At 45.2% G+C, this 16,791-nt stretch overlaps 1 protein-coding gene across 1 annotated transcript in view; it reads left to right on the top strand.

Annotated features, from left to right (window-relative positions):
* SMC3 (structural maintenance of chromosomes 3) overlaps positions 1–16,791 on the top strand; it is an 849,197-nt gene that overhangs the window by 15,691 nt on the left and 816,715 nt on the right. Inside the window, exon 3 of the mRNA XM_069239408.1 lies at positions 16,047–16,085. Coding sequence (XP_069095509.1) covers positions 16,047–16,085 — 39 coding nt within the window. The remainder of the gene's footprint in view (positions 1–16,046; positions 16,086–16,791) is intronic.

The following is a 16,791-nucleotide window of genomic DNA, read 5'->3' as shown; positions in this document are numbered from 1 at the left end:
TTGGGGGGTGTTGTGGGAGTAAACAACCAGATAAGAGAGGAAAAAAAATAAACTGATGAAGTGATTAAACAAAAAGTAGCTCCCTGGATGTCAACAGTGAAAGGATACAAACCAGTCAATCAAAACATGGTAAAGAGGCTACGCTCCAGGGTAGGGACAAGGAGAGGAAGGCAAGCCAAAGGATAATAAGCAAGCAAAGGAGTGACAATGAAGCCATACAGTGATGAGCCGTGGACAAACTCTACTCCTCTGCAGGTGTAAGAAAATGCTTCTTTTTATATGGTCACCCCTTAGTTTTTGGATTGCTGTTGGTTTTTCGATTGATGGTGCACCAAGGCCTGCAAACCAGATCTCAGTGGCAGTGCTCTGGCCCTAACTTGTATGTCGAATTGGCTGTACCCAATTGGAAATGGCTAACCTCCCTGTAAGGCCCTAGTAAATGGTACCCTGATACCCAGGGCATGGATGAAAGTTAGGGGGTAACCCAAGGCATGTAGCACTTTTAGTGCACCCCAGAGGTCCCCCAAGTAAAAAAAGTCCCCCAATCCGTCACTGCAGTGCAATGCTAGCATGACTTTGCCATTGAAAGCAATGGCAAAGTCACCATCTCCCCTGGACATGTGTGTAAGTCACCCCTTTGGGAGGCCTACCGAGCCCTGAAGGCAGGGTGCAACATATGGCACAAGTAGGATGTACTTTGAATGTCCTGACAGTAAAACATGCAAACTGCCCTTTTTTACTGCAGAAAGACTTGGTTGCTCAATTGGTGAGTATACGTTAATGCTGACCTCCTCAGCTGTGCTAACTATTGAACGGTGCAACCACAGTAGGCACTCTAGGGTATCAAACCACTTGCTACATTAAGCCCGACTTGTATCTCAAGTGACAGTGACTGTAACTTGTTGCAGTGTACAGCTTTAGCAAAGAGCTATAAGAGCTTTAGTTGGATCTCAAATGCACTGTTGTAGATGCTGTTGGATGTTGGGGGTGTGATGCCAGTAGCTGCAAAGCAATGTATTATGAGTGCTGCTAGCAGTGACCGCAGACTACAGGATGAGCACAGCTATCGGAGATGACTGACTGCTGCTTTTCTTTACCATATCTATTGTGTAGGCTCTGTGGTTTTTGGTTTTTGTCTTGAAAGTTGCAGGACCAAAGAACATTGGTCAAGTCAGTAGGTCCCACCTGTGGAAGAACAATTAGCTTTGCCAGTGTCTTCTACCCATGTTGTACAGCAGAGTGGCTGTACAGCATGGCCAAAAGAATAGTTAGAAAAACAAGTGCTAAGTCACAGTGCTTTTTTCTAACTTTATTTTAGCTATGATGCACAGCCACGCTTCTGGACAACATGGTTAAAAGACCTTGGCAACGCCAATAGAGCTCGCATGGGTGAGACCTATTGAGTTTGCCAGTGTTTGTTCATTTGTCAGAGCGTAGAGTATTGCTGAATTTTATATATATATATATATATATATATGTGTATATGTATATTCGATGGCATGTGTAGTTGCAGATACACATGCTTTGCATAAGTCCCCCATCTTGGCTCGGAGTGTTACAAGTTGTTTTTCTTTGAAGCTTTTTTTGAGTCACAAGATCAATTGACTCCTCCTTTCGGTGATAGTGCGCATGGTAATGGAGTCCTTTGTTTTCTTTCTGCCGTCTGGTTCGGATGTGCTTACTCTCGCTCCGGTAGATCCCAGTTTGGTGCAATCTGAACTTCTCTCTTCTCTTTATAAACGTCAATATAGTTTTGGATCGCATTTTCCTCACTTGTATTCGATTCAGTTGTAATCGTCGGGGTTGATTAAATGCCCTTTCGGGTGACCGCACCCCTCTTGGGCCTACTTTGACTCGTGGTTGTCAAAAAATGTCAGACTGATGGAACGTACTCCGTTTCATTCCCCAGTGTCACAGCAAGTTCCCATACACCGATCAACACTTGGTGTGCAACCTCTGTCTTTTTCCGGATCACAGAGCAGAAAGCTATGAAGTTTGTTGATCCTTCTGTCCCAAGAACACTCTTAGGGATCGAAGAGCACATCGGTTTGAGATGTTGTCCAAGTTGTCGGAACAAATGCTCGATATTTTCGGAGAAGAACATGCTCAAGCTGCAGTTTCCATTGCAGGCTCTGATTCGGAACGAGATTCGGATGGGGACAGCCAATCGCTTCCAGCGGCGCAGTACGTGAGCACATCAGCCCCGTCCCATCACCCAAAGACAAACAAGACTCAAGCACTGGTCTTGGATCCACTACTGCTTGCTGGCCATGGTCTGACCCGAAAAACGCATGCGGATGACCAACTCTCGGGTTTGGCTCTGAACATTAAGACCAAAGTGCATTCGGCGCCGACCAACCAGCATGCACACCTGTTTTGGGATCAAGTAGAAAAGCAGAGCCTACCACCTCGGAGCAGAAAAAAAAAAAACTGCCATCAATTTCAGAGCCGACATTCTCGGCCCATCTAAAACATTCGGTCTCTAGACTTCCAGAGCTGAAACCTGTGGGTGGAAAATATGCTCGAACTACAGAGGAGTCTTTGGAAATAAGTCCCAAATTAGAAGTAATGGACATTAAACAGCGTAAAATCCAGATACACAGACACTGGAAGGAATATTGCGGCTCCTTCTCCTACCACAAAGAGATAGTTACCTTTCCAAGAGACTGTAGAAGCTGGGCCTGCACCTGCTTAAATGTTTAAGCATTAGGAGAAACCAAAGGCACTACAACAGCCTTCACCACCACATTCTTCTTTACTTACTGCTTCACCACCACCTTCACCTACACAATTTTCTCCACAATCCCCTATCTCTACACATGGGATGATTTAGGTGATACTCATTACAGCGTAGATCCATGGGATTTATATGATTCAGATCCCATGCCTCCCAATGATCCTGATTCATACTCAGCTCGACCAACTCCACCTGATCACACCACTGCCTACAATCAGGTCATAGCTAGGGCAGCTGCATATCACAGTGTGCAGTTGCATACAGATCCAATTGAGGATGATGTTTATTTTTTATTCAACACATTAACAGCCGCTCACAAAGAGTATCGATGTCTATCCATGCTCCCAGGCATGCTTAGACATGCAGATGACACTTTCAAGGGGTAGACAAAGTACAAACCTGCACCTTCAGATCCACTTTTCATTACACAACAATTGCCACCTTACTCTATAGTTGTCAGTCCAGCAGGAAAAAGGGCAAACAGCCACTCCACAGGGGATGCTCCACCTCTAGACAAGGAGAGTGGTAAGTTTGAGCAGCGGGGAAAAGAGTAGCAACTCAAGCTGCTAATCATTGGAGGATTGCAAATTCTCAAGCTCTGGTAGCCAGATACAATAGTGCTCATTGAGATGAAATGGAGGAGTTCTAACAATACCTTACACCAGAAAATGGCACAACAGATAGTTACTGAGGGCCAGGCTATCTTGAATAACCAAATTAGATCTGCCTGAGATGCAGCAGACACAGCAGCAAGCGGTATCAAAACTAGTGTGATTTATTAGAAGGAACACATGGTTAAGAACTTCAGGGTTCAAACCTGAAATACAACAGGAGGTACTTAATATGTCTTGATAAGCAACATTTATTTAGCCCAGAAGTAGATACCACCATAGAGAAACTAAAGAAAGACTCTGACACAGCTAAGGATACGCGTGCCCTTTACACTACCCCTAGTTGGGGAACTTTCCGTAGCCCCCAGTTCAGAGGTGCTTTCAAACCATCAACCTCAGAGCCGTCCACATCCCAACCGAAACAAGGACAACATTTTTACAATACAGGTTCTTTTAGAGGCTCTTATAAAGGAAATAACTTTAAAGGTAGAGGTAAATCCACCTCCACCTCAACCAAACAGTGACTTTCTGCACATCCCCACCCAGCATATATCTCCTCATGGAGGAAGACTGGGAAATTTCTACCAACAATGGCAAAACATTCCAACAGATCAATGGGTGCTGTCAGTTATCCAGAATGGTTATTGCCTATGACTCATTTCTACTCCACCAAACATGCCCCCCTCGCTCGCACCGGTTTTCCCTGGAATTCCAAAATGTATTAAAACAGGAGGTACATTCACTTCTACTCAAGGGTGAAATAGAGATGGTACCTATATCCAGGCAGGAGTATATCCTACAAGGGGCAGGAGTATATTCCCTATACTTCCTCATACCAAAAAAGAATGGTTTTCTCAGACCAATCCTGGATCCCAGACCCCTCATCTGTACATCCTGTCCGAGTGTTTCCACGTGGTCACTCTTCAATAAGTCATTTCCCTGATACAAAACCAAGACTACATGACCGCATTAGATCTAAAAGATGCTTACTTCACATTCCCATACATCCAGCACATTGCACATTTCTAAGATTTGTGATAGCAGGCAAGCACTACCAGTTCAAAGTACTACCCTTTGGAGTAACAACAGCACCAAGGGTATTCACCAAATGCCTCGCAGTGGTTGCAGCATAACTCGAAATGCAACATATACATGTTTTTCCTTATCTGAACGACTGGCTCATAAAAGCCAGCACCATTCAAAACTGTCAACAGCACACACAGTACACAGTGGATACCCTACACAATCCAGGGTTCACAATCGGTTACCAGAAATCTCATCTGCAACCAACGCAAATACAACCGTATCTGGGAGCAATTCTGAACACTCAGTCAGCACTAGCGTACACAAACCCACTGAAAATTCAAGCTTTCCGCAATCTCATATCTCAATTACAATACAGTCACACTTGCGCAGTAAGGTTTATCATGAAACGCCTGGGAAGTATGGCATAGTGCATAGCAATAGTACCCAATTTACCTCTAAACATGAGACCCCCTACAACAGTGTCTCTCCCAACAATGGTCTCGGGCACAGGGACAACTTCACAATCTAGTGTTGTTGGACCGCCAAACTTAAAACTCTCTGCAATGGTGGAATCCCACCAACTTAAAAAGGCGGCCATTTCAGGACCCTGTGCCACACACCATAACCACAACCTATGCATCAGTGATAGTTTGGGGAGCCCATCTCAACAACTTTACCATACAAGGGTAATGGATCTTAATTCAACAAACTTATCACATAAAATTGGAATTGCTAGCAGTGTTCCTAACACTCAAAGCTTTCCCATCACAGATCATGCACAAAACAGTGTTGATAAAGACAGGCAACAGACCACAATATATTATCTGCAAAAACATGGGTGGGGGTTGGGGAGGGAGGGGGGAGAAACGCACTCATCTCAATTGTTCCTTCTAGCACAGACAATTTGGAAATGGGCATTTCACAATCACATTCAACTACTAGCAGAGTATATCACAGGGATACAATACCAACTAGCGGATCTCTTAAGCAGGACGCAGCAACAAATACAGAAATGGGAGATTCACCCACAAATGCTTCAACAATACTTTTACATGTGGGGAACCCTAAACATAGACATCTCTTTGCAACAAGCGAAAATGCAAAATGCCCCAGCTTCGCATCCAGGTACCCACACCCATGATCCAAGGGCAATGCTCTATGGATCAATTGGTCAGGGATATTTGCTTATGCTTTTCCCTGGTCCCACTAATTCCATTTCTGCTCAACAAGATCTGTACACCTCCCTCACTATGATACTCATAGCTCCCATGTGGGCATGTCAACCCCTGTACACAACACTGTTGGATCCCTCTGTAGTTCCACATCACAAGCTTCCAAACAGACCGAACCTATTGACTCAAAACAAAGGTCAAATAAAGGCATCCCAATCCCAGTATGCTCAACCTGGCGATTTGGCTCCTGAGGTCATAGAGTTTGGATATCTACAGCTTCCATCAGTGTGTGGACATTCTAAAGGAAGCATGTTAACCTACAACAAGACAGTGCTATGCAGCTAAATGGAAATGTTTTGTATATTACTGTCAACCCAGAAACATTGATCCACTCAAAGCATCAGTAGAGGATATTGTCTGTTATTTGCTTCACTTACAAAAAGCAAATCTTGAGTACTCATCTGTTTAAAATTAAATTAACCGCAATAGCTGCTTACCTCCGGAACAGACAGCATACTTCTCTGATTAGGATCCCTCTCATAAAAGCTTTTATGGAAGGCCTTAAAAAAAATATTCCACTAGCTCCTGTCTGGAATCTTAACCTTGTGCTCACAAGGCTTATGGGTTCACCATTTGAACCCATGCATTCTTGCTCTCCTCAATTTCTCTCATGGAAAGTTGCTTTCCTAGTAGCAATTCCTTCCTTAAGAAGAGTTGGTGAAATTCAGGCATTCACTTTAGAAGAACCTTTCTTCCAAATTCACAAAAATAAAATAGTATTTAGGACAAACCAAAATTCCTTCCTAAAGTAGTTTCACCATTTAACATCAATCAGTCAGTGGAATTGCCAGTTCTTTTTCTACAGCCAGATTCAGTTGCTGAAATTGCTCTTAACACTCTTGATGTTAAAAGAGTTCTGATGTATGTAGATAGAACAAATGATTTCAGAAAATCTAAACAACTTTTTGTGGCCTTTCAACAACCTCATAAGGGTAATCCGATTTCAAAACAGGGATTAGCCAGATAGAAAAGTGTATTCAGACTTGCTGTCTTAAAGCAAAAGACAGCTGTTAGTAACTCCTAAAGCACATTCTACTAGAAAGGAGTTTCAATGGGATTTTTACGAAACGTACTAATGGCAGACATATGCAAAGCAACGTAAAATAAGGTGTCCATTGCGTGTGCGGTGTGTTGTTGGGCACAGGACCTGACCTGCAGCCAGGCTCTGTACCCAACTCCTGCAGGTGCCCAAACCCTCTCCCCCCCCCATCCTGCTGCACACTGTGCCTTTGGCCATGTGTAGTGTGAGGTTGAGTGCCCTACCACCAGTCTCTGTGCACGGCCTTTGGCCGAATGCAGAGATTGGGTTAGGCGCAGTGCGTGGCTAGGCCCTGCCTTCAACCACCCCTGCTGATGGCCAAATCCCCACTGAGCATCGCCCTTGGCCATGCATGGCATGGGGTTGGGCGCTAGCTTGGCCTGGGACCAGACCCCAATGGCGCCCAAATATCCCAACCCCCTCACCTCCCCCTCCCCAAAAAGAGACGCTCAAGGCTGACTGATGTTACAATATAAAGAGTGTGATTTTAAATAAGGCAGACCTACTGACTTTCTCAGAGGGTCAGAGCCCCAAAATATAAAAAGTGGGCCTGATCAAGAGGTTGGCATAATAATATATATAAAGTAGTCCTATTATCTTTGTCAAACCATCTCCAGTAATTTTAATCAAATGTATATTATATAAATTCCCACATTGCATTTAATAAATATTATTGCCACAACAGTTTTTAGTAAAGCCTTATTAAAAAAACATCAACATGTCTTTGAGTCTTTTGTTTAACATTTTTCAGGCTACATAGTGCAGCCGTAGAACCTACCACAAGTGGGTAACTGCACTCCTGCTGATGAGCATACAGCTTCAGCGCGGAGTGCTTCAAAACCAATATGGTAAGCTCTCCTGGGGTCATGGATTTAATGACCCAGGAGACTTACTGATTACTGTGTTTGGTTTGCTTCCTGCAGCCCCCTACAACTTAAAAAAAAAAAAAAAAAATGCATGGTGTGCTTCTGCTCATTCTAGGTGCACCACCAAGATGCAACAAAAATTAACAAGGCATTTTGGGGCTCTCCTTGTCGTCTTTTTTTTTTCTTTTCTTTTTTTTTGGGGCACCCTGGTTCTCTACCACCCCCCAACACCCCAGGGCAGACACAAGTTGTCAAGATTCAAAGGCTGTGGAGAGATCTCTGCAGTACCTGTGGGCTCGCCGGCCAAACCCATCATCGGTTTGGCTGCAGGTGGCTTCCCTGCTGCCTACCCAAGGCACCCCCAACATGCCCTCTCGTTTGTGAGGGGAGGTAGCAGGGGGAGCCCCAAGGCCCTTGCTGGCTAACCGTCCAGCACATGTTGTGGCAGTAGCCAGCTACATTTCTGTACTCATGCCCAGATGAGAGCAAGTTCTGTTTCCCGCCCAGGAGAGTGCGGGGAGGGCATGCCGGCGTTCTCATTGGGAGGGATCCAGCAGTGTCCCAGGGGATGTGCCCATGGTGGCACTCCCCTCCCCTTCCTCCTCTCCTAAATTTTAAAACCACCCCATGGATGGGGGTCATGGGAGCCTCATAGTGCCTTGGGTTGGGGGCACGTCCATTCCCTGATAATGAAAACAGATCCCCTGGGGACTTGGAGGCTTGGGAAAGGGGACCGCATGCCCCCTCATCAGTAAACTAAACTGCAACAACCCCCCTCAGGCCTTGGGACTCCGCCGGTGGCAACATGTTTTAGAGCTTTTTATTATTAATTTATGAGATAAGCACCTGAGTCCTAAAATTGCCGACCCCACATCTTTGCTGATGTGTTGACAGCCAGTTGGATAAACTTCAGCAGTGAGATACACGATTTTCTTTTTTTTTTCTAACCTTAATTTCTCCAAAACTATTGAACTGATGTACACCTAAAAGCTTCATGCTTTCTGATGTATACAACTACCTGTGGATTCCTCACATATTGAATACCCCCATTTCGCCAGCTTTCGACGGAAATCTTCCTAGCTTCTGAACGTCGACGTCACAATTGCCCACGCGACGCTGTCTGACGTCATAAAGGCAATAAGAGGTCCTCGCCGACGTCAGTTCCCTTTTTTCCGTGCCATTCGAAACGGTTATCTTCGAGGGAGCTACTGTTGCTGCTCGACGTAGTTAGTGTTTTTTGGCTATTTTTTGCTTTGAGACATTACAATGTCGCAAAGAAAGTCAGGATTCAAGCCCTGCCGAGAGTGCAGAGGCAAAATGTCGGTTACGGACCCACATTCCGACTGTTTGTGGTGTCTAAGTTCCGACCACGACGTTGACAAGTGCGATTCTTGTCAACGTATGAATCCAAAGGCCTTGAAAGATCGTGAGGCTAAACTTTTTCTCGCGAAGTCCAAGAAGAAGGAGAAAAGACATCACTGAAAGTCGTCTTCACCGAAGTCGCATCGGTGTCATCGGGACTCCCGGCGTAGTCGAGTAAGGAGAGGTCTCGATCGAGGTCACCATCGACTCGACGTCGAAAGACTTGGGAAGTTAGTCCCACCGTCTCTCCCCAGCCGCTGACGCCGTTACCATCTCCAACTTCACCAATGTCACCGGTTAATCCTCCTTCGATGTTCGAGGTTCCACATCCTCCGGTGTTTTCTCCGTCCATGCAGACGTTGGGACCGGCTTCGATGTCGCCTTTGAACCAGGCACCTCAGTACCCTGCTTTCCCGGCCCCTGGAGCCGATAGTACCGCATTCTTGAATGCGATGTTCTCCATCTTCCAACAGATGGCTCCAGGTGGTGGACTGGCTGGTCCGTCAGGCCCTTTGGCCTTCAACATAGGTGCTCCGGCTCCACTTCAACCGGCACCCTTTATGCCCTTTCTTCCCTTGGCTCCGGAACAGTCTTCAGTCCATCCTGCTCCACGTTCGGCGCTGAAGAAATCCATGGCACGTTAGATCCGGCGTCTGACGGATCCGAGGATCGGCGTCAAGCTTCGACATCTGCTGACGCCTTGTCAATGCTGAGGGTAGAGGAGAGACTGCATTCGAGGAGGCTTCCTCTTCGCCTCCTTGAAGAGCAAGAATACTGGAGACAGGCATTGGAGGAAGGGGAGATTGAGTACTCTCGTGAAGGTCTCCATGGCTTGGACAATGCTAGTGGTCTGGACACCTCTCCTGAATGGGACTTGTCATCACCTGGGGAGTACACAGAGGAGGCAGCAAAGGCAGCGACTTTTCATTCAGTTATTAGAAAGGCGGCTGACTTTTTGGACCTCCCTTGAGACCAAGCCGAATATCTTGACAGAAGTGTTGCACCCTGCCTCAACAACTGCAGAGACACTTTTGCCTTTTTATGAGGCACTACTGGACCCCATTATGGAAGTCTGGAAGAAGCCAGTGTCATCTCTGGCGGTGAATAGATCTGTGGCTCGGAGATATCGGGTTGCACCGGCTGACCCAGGCTTTCTTTCCAGGCATCCAACTCCTGAAAGCCTAGTGGTTCAGGCTTCTTGCTCAGCTCGATCTGCTCCTGGATCCTTTCCAGCTGTGCCCTCGGATAGAGATTCTAAAAAGATGGACATGTCATCAAAGAAGGTTTTCTCGTCATGTAGCATGGCTTTGAAATCCACCAATGCTACGTGCATCTTGGGGAGATACATTTACGCCCTGATGGACGAGATTAAATCAACGCATACTGAGGTTCCTCAAGAATTATTGAGCCTGGTTTCTGATGCTCAAGCAGCGGCAACCCAGGTTATTCAATCTGGGTTGGATACATCTGACTCTGTTGCTAGAGCTATGGGTACTGCTGTGGCTACGAGGAGGCAGGCCTGGCTCTGTAGTTCTGTTTTTTTCCTCTGATGTACAATCGACCCTCTTGGACCTTCCTTTTGATGGTGACAAGCTTTTCGGCGCCAAGGCGGATTCGGCTTTAGAAAGGTTCAAGGAGAGTAGAGCCACTGCCAAGTCGTTGGGCTTGCAAGGCTCTTCTTCTGCTTCCTCCGATTTTTTTAGGAGGTTTCGAGGATTTGGTTGTGGTTCCTCCTCCTCCTTTCGAGGAAGGAAAATTCCAGCAACCCACCTCTGATCTCTCCTATAGATCTTTCAGAGGGAGGGGTAGGGTCCGCACCAGGGAAACCACTCAGCGGCACTCTGCCTCTTCCTCTTCCTCTGGAGAGGTGCAGCATGGGAAGCAGCCTTAGGCTTCCGCCAATTCCTTCTCACTCCACTCCTGCAGGGGGGAGGTTACTGAATTATCTCCACAAGTGGGAGGTCATAACGGACTCCTGGGTTACCAGCATTGTGGGGAAAGGCTATGCCCTGCCCTTTTGGGAGTTTCCGCCCCCCCCTATCCCGCCCCGTCCCTCCTACTGTTCAGAAGAACACCTCCTGTTACTAGAACAGGAGGTTCAAGTCCTCCTTTCAAAGGGTGCGGTGGAGTTGGTTCCAGAGCAGGAAAGGGGTCAGGGTTGTTACTCAAGATACTTCCTGATCCCCAAGAAGGATGGTCGATTTAGGCCAATCCTGGACCTGAGGATCTTGAATTGGTTCCTTAAACCGGAGAAGTTCAAGATGCTGACCCTAGCTCAGGTGCTTTTGGCGCTGAACAATGGAGATTGGATGGTGTCTGTCGACTTGCAGGATGCTTACTTTCATATCCCGATACTCAAGTCGCACAGGAGGTATCTCCGGTTTGTGGTGGGTTTGCAGCACTATCAGTTTGCGGTCCTCCCATTTGGTCTTACTTCAGCACCCGAGTCTTCACAAAGGTGATGTTGGTGGTTGCGGCGGAGCTCAGAAGGAAGGGGATAGCAGTTTTTCCTTATCTGGACGACTGGTTGATCAAAGCCAAGTCTCCGGAGCTCGTGCTGCATCACCTTCAGTCGACAACCCAGTTGTTGTTCGACCCGGGTTTTTTAGTGAATGTACCCAAATCTCACCTAGAGCCCTCTCAGCGCCTCCTGTTCATAGGGGCAGTACTGGATACAACATTGAGTCGCGCATTTCCTCCGCCTCAGCGGATTCAAGACATTCAGGTGTTGGTTCCAATGTTTCAAAGTGGAGCGGTCATTCCGGTCCTCAAGGTCCCACGTCTGCTTGGTCTGTTTGCTTCTTGCATTCTGTTGATCACTCATGCTCGCTGGCACATGAGGGCTCTTCAGTGGTGCCTCCAAAAGCAGTGGTCTCAGCACAAAGGGGATCTCAAAGGATCAGTAAGGATCTGCGGGGACACTGCAGCGGATTTGAAATGGTGGATTGCGGACCGCAATCTTTCCCAAGGAAGGCCGTTCTCGCAACCTCCGCCGGTGACCACGGTAATAACGGATGCTTCCACTTTAGGGTGGGGAGCTCATCTGGGGGTCCTGGAGATCAAAGGTCTTTGGTCTCCAGTGGAACAGATGTTTCATATAAATCTGTTGGAGTTGCGGGCGATACGTCTTGCACTCAAGGCTTTCCTCCCTTCCCTTCGCGGTCAGTCGGTTCAGGTCCTGATGGACAATACTACCGCGATGTGGTATAGAAACAAGCAGGGAGGAGTAGGGTCGTACCTTCTCTGCAGAGAAGCTCTACGGCTTTGTTCCTGGGCAAAGGACCATCAGATTTGTTTGGTAGCAAATCATATGGCCGGAGTCTTGAACGTGCGTGCGGATTCTCTGTCGCCATTTCTCGACCGATCACGAGTGGCGTCTCCATGCGGACCAAGGCCGTCTAATCTTCCAGATGTGGGGTTTTTCTCGGATAGATCTGTTTGCCACCTGGGAGAATTTGCACTGCCCGTTATTCTGCAGCCTCCAGTATCCGGTACAAGAAGCGTTGGGGGACGCGTTTCAGATGACCTGGTGCGACCAGTTGCTTTACGCGTTTCCCCCCATACCCTTAATTCCTCGAGTTCTGAGGAAATTTCGTCAAGACCGGGCCCAAGTCATCTTAATAGCTCCGGATTGGCCAAGGAGGGTGTGGTACTAGGACCTTCTCCAACTCTCACTGTGCCCTCTGCTCCATCTTCTCTCAGGGCAGACCTCCTCTCACAATCTCAGGGGCAGGTTTTACACCCCCACCTCCAGAGCCTGCACCTTCATGCCTGGAGATTGAACGGGGCAACCTGAGTTCCTTTTCTCTCCTGTCTGATGTAGTGGATGTTATCTTATCTGCCAGGCGACACTCCACTAAATCTATCTACGCTAATAGGTGGGCTAAATTTGTGATTTGGTGTGGAGAGAGGCAAATTGATCCCTTACGTGCTCACTTATTAGATATCTTGTCTTTTGCATTGTCTCTGGCACAGAGGGGTTGTGCAGTGGCTACGGTTAAAGGATACTTTTCTGCCCTGTCAGCCTTTCTATGTCTTCCAGGCCAATAGTTCTTAGATTTTTAAAAGGTCTTATTAACAAATTTCCTCCCACTCCTTTCATTATGCCTCAGTGGGATTTAAACCTGGTTCTGACTTTGCTTATGGGTTCCCTGTTTGAGCCTATGCATTCTTGCCCCTTGAGGTTATTAGTCCTAAAGACGGTTTTCCTGGTAGCAATTACTTCCGCAAGAAGAGTGAGTGAGCTTCAGGCTCTATCTGTAAAACCCCCTTACACATCTTTTTATGGGGATAAGGTGGTGTTAAGGACCAAGGCTGCTTTCCTACCGAAGGTTGTTTCACCCTTTCATATGGCCCAAACGATTACTCTTTCCACGTTTTATCCTCCGCCTCATCCTTCAAAAGAAGAAGAGAGACTACACCGCTTAGACCCAAGGAGAGCGCTAAGCTTTTATGTGGACAGAACAAAGGATTTCAGGCTGGAGAATCAGCTCTTCATCGGGTACGTGGGAAAGAGGAGAGGAAAGGCAGTCCACAAGAGAACACTCTCCAGGTGAGTCATTCTTTGCATTAAAATGTGTTACTCTTTAGCAAAGAAAGAACCCCCTGATGGTATTTCTTGGTTTGACCTTTCAGGCACCCACCACCCAGTGCGGTACTGCTTTGGGACTCTATTCAATATGTGAGGAATCCACAGGTAGTTGTATCCATCAGATGAACGAGTTACTTACCTTCGGTAATGACTTTTCTGGTGGATACATTAGCTACCTGTGGATTCCTCACGGTCCCACCTGCCTCCCCGTTGCCTGTCTGGTCAAACCAAGTTGTTCTTGGGTGTGCTCCTCTTGGTTTTGAGGACTTGTACATATACTGTTTGTGTGTGTGTATATGTATGTATATGTATGTATATGTATGTATGTGTGTATATATATATATATATATATATATATATATATATATATATATATATATATATTTTTATTTAAAAAAAATATATATAATAAGTTCTTGAAGTGATGTATTTATCTTGAATGTCATTAAATATTGTTATTTGATTATTTATCTCAATGGCCTAATATTCTCAGGCACGTAAAAAAAAAATTGGTACTGATGTTGGCACGTCGGCGAGGACCTCTTATTGCCTGTATGACGTCAGACGGCGTCGCGTGGGCAATTGTGACGTCCTCGTCGACGTGCAGAAGCTAGGCAGAAGATTTCCGTCGAAAGCTGCCGCAATGGGGGTATTCAGTATGTGAGGAATCTACAGGTAGCTAATGTATCCACCAGAAAAGTCGTTACCGAAGGTAAGTAACTCGTTCTTCTGGACCAAGATTTAGATTTCTGCAAAATTTGGTGTAATTCCGTTCATCTGCTTTGGATGTAGCTGTTTAATGTTTCCTATGCAAAATCAATGGTGGAAACACGTTTTGGAACACCGCACCCCACCTCTATTACCCAGTGGCAACTGACACTGGGTAATTGTGTGTTTGTGTGTGTGTGTGTGTGTGTGTGTGTGTGTGTGTGTATATATGTATATCTATATATGTATTTAGTGTGTGTAAAAGGCTACAGGGACATTATATTATAGTTCTGAATTTACTCTTACAAAACCATAGCAATTCATCAGTTATAAAGTTTTTTTTTTTTCCTTTTTTTTTTTTTTTTCTTTTTCAAGTAACTAGAACTCATGCCCCTGCCATGCACAGTTTTTTTTTCTTCATTAATTTAACTGTTAATGTTTCACTTATATTTTTTATAACGTTCTAGAAGTTGTCATGAGTACTGTAATATCTGGGGTAGTTAGCAGTGCATGGCGAGGGCACAAGTTACAGTTATTTGAAATAACCATAACTGCTAAATTTTGATGGTTTTGTATGAGTAAATTCAGAACCTAACAGTAACATCCATATAACCTTTTGTTTTTGTCAGAGAATTTGTGTGTTTTTTGTTTTTCTCTCATGTAAAGTAATTCTAACTACTATACCTTAATCCAACCACCGCCGCGCCCTGGTCCACAGGTACAAACTCTTCTTTCAACAAAGATGCAATGAATCATCTGTGGCTATGAGTATAACATTTCCATAATAAAATACAGTGATGCTGGTTTTATATAACAAGTTGTCAGTTGAGCAAATGCAAAATTCAGAGACGCCCAGCCTCTGGAAAAGATACCCCATTTCAAATTATAACAAATTTTAACACCAAGTCGTAAGTGACACTCACGTTTTTCACCCAGGTCAAGTACGGTTCTAAGCTGACATGTTTTTTTTAGAGATGGGTAAATCCCTACAGATAGCTTGTTTCATGCAAGAGCATCTCTGTTTATGTTACAATAATGTTACCAAGGTGTGAGACCTTTTGGATTTGAAAAAGCAAAAATGACCAGCACAAACTAAAACAGCCATTGTAACCTTAATGTATTTCATCCAGGTAATTCCAAACCATTGCAGAGCAGAAAGCAATGGGACCTTAAATTTTGTTAAAAGAAGTTGCTGGGGTAACACTACACAGATACCCAATAGAGGAGAGGTGCACGTGCACTGCTGTCCTCCATATACTCACCCTCTTCTTGCATAGAAAATTAAGGCACCTGAGCAGATGTTTTAGGAACTTGTTCTCTTTGCTTTGTGTTGCAGTAATATCCGCAGCCCCTTAAATAACAGCCACACAACTCGCAGTCAACAGACACTGGTGCTCACCACAACATCAATGAAACCACAGGTGCACCCTTAAAAGATAGGAGAAAGAAGTAGTGAGTCTGAGGAGCTTGACTCGAAGGAGAGGGAGGTTCCATGTAAGCTCCTCATCATTCAGCCACTGACCACCAGCAAACTGACTCACTGTCTGGCCACCTTAGAACTCTGTCACCCTCTGCCTTCTGTGAACGAGTGCAGCAGAGATCTGTTAGAAGTCAGGTATACATGCCTCTATTATTGACATGATATCGGGTCACGTAGCTCAACCGTGTGCCCACAATTGACATCTATAGAAGCTGAAGACTGTGACACTTGTGAGAACTCCAATAAATGTAAGATATGGTCCGTAAGTAAAAATTCAGCATTTCATTTTGACGTCATTTTCCTGTTTCTCATGAGAGATATGCTTTGACATTCTGCTTTTGCTCTTTAATTGCGTGGCTACTAATAAATTTAACTGATCATTTTTTCTTTTTAGTTGGCAGAAATGGATCTGGAAAGAGTAACTTTTTTTATGGTGAGTTGAAATTCTTCAGTGATTGAGCTCTCTATTGAACATGTCAGGAGGTATTTTTCCAAAGATATTCAACTGTTTGTGGAGCACATTACTAGCCTACATGCTTGTTTCCCCTCCGTATTATCTTCAAAAAGAATAACCTCTGCCTATCGCTGAGGAACTCACTTAGTCAGTTGCTGCAAATAAAAAGCATGTTTTTATTAATTAAGTTATACAACAGTCTGCGTGCTCTGAAACATGGTTCACATAACACAGTATTAACAATTTTAGTCATGTTGGAAGGAAATCAGGGTAGCCTAAATAAACTTTAAGACAGTCATAAAAGTAATCATCTGCTACAGTGAAAATGCATATGCAACTATTTTAAATGGTTAATTTCATATATCAATAAATAAATCTTCTTTAGCACTTATAAAAATAGGATCTTTTCTTGTGTCTGCAGGCTTGCAGAGCTCGCTTTCAAAAGGCAGTGTATCTTTCCAAGAATGTATAGTTAGCATTGCCCACTGTTACAGCTGAAGATTTTATGTTGCTATTGAAGACAGGAGGGTGGCAGCATCTATATAGGTTATGTTTGTTGCAGTTACTCCCAGTTAACGTGTAAAATGTGCACCCACAATATGTGTGGACTAGCTGCTCAGCCCTAAAATATCAGACTCCAGGTTATCCACACCTGGACTGCCAGTGGCCTGAGCGGGAGGGCTGG

The sequence above is a fragment of the Pleurodeles waltl genome, chromosome 6 (assembly GCF_031143425.1).
Source record: "Pleurodeles waltl isolate 20211129_DDA chromosome 6, aPleWal1.hap1.20221129, whole genome shotgun sequence".
NCBI classification, from domain to species: Eukaryota; Metazoa; Chordata; class Amphibia; order Caudata; family Salamandridae; genus Pleurodeles; species Pleurodeles waltl.
Note: the sequence above shows the minus strand (reverse complement) of the source record. Positions and strands in the feature narration are given on the sequence as shown.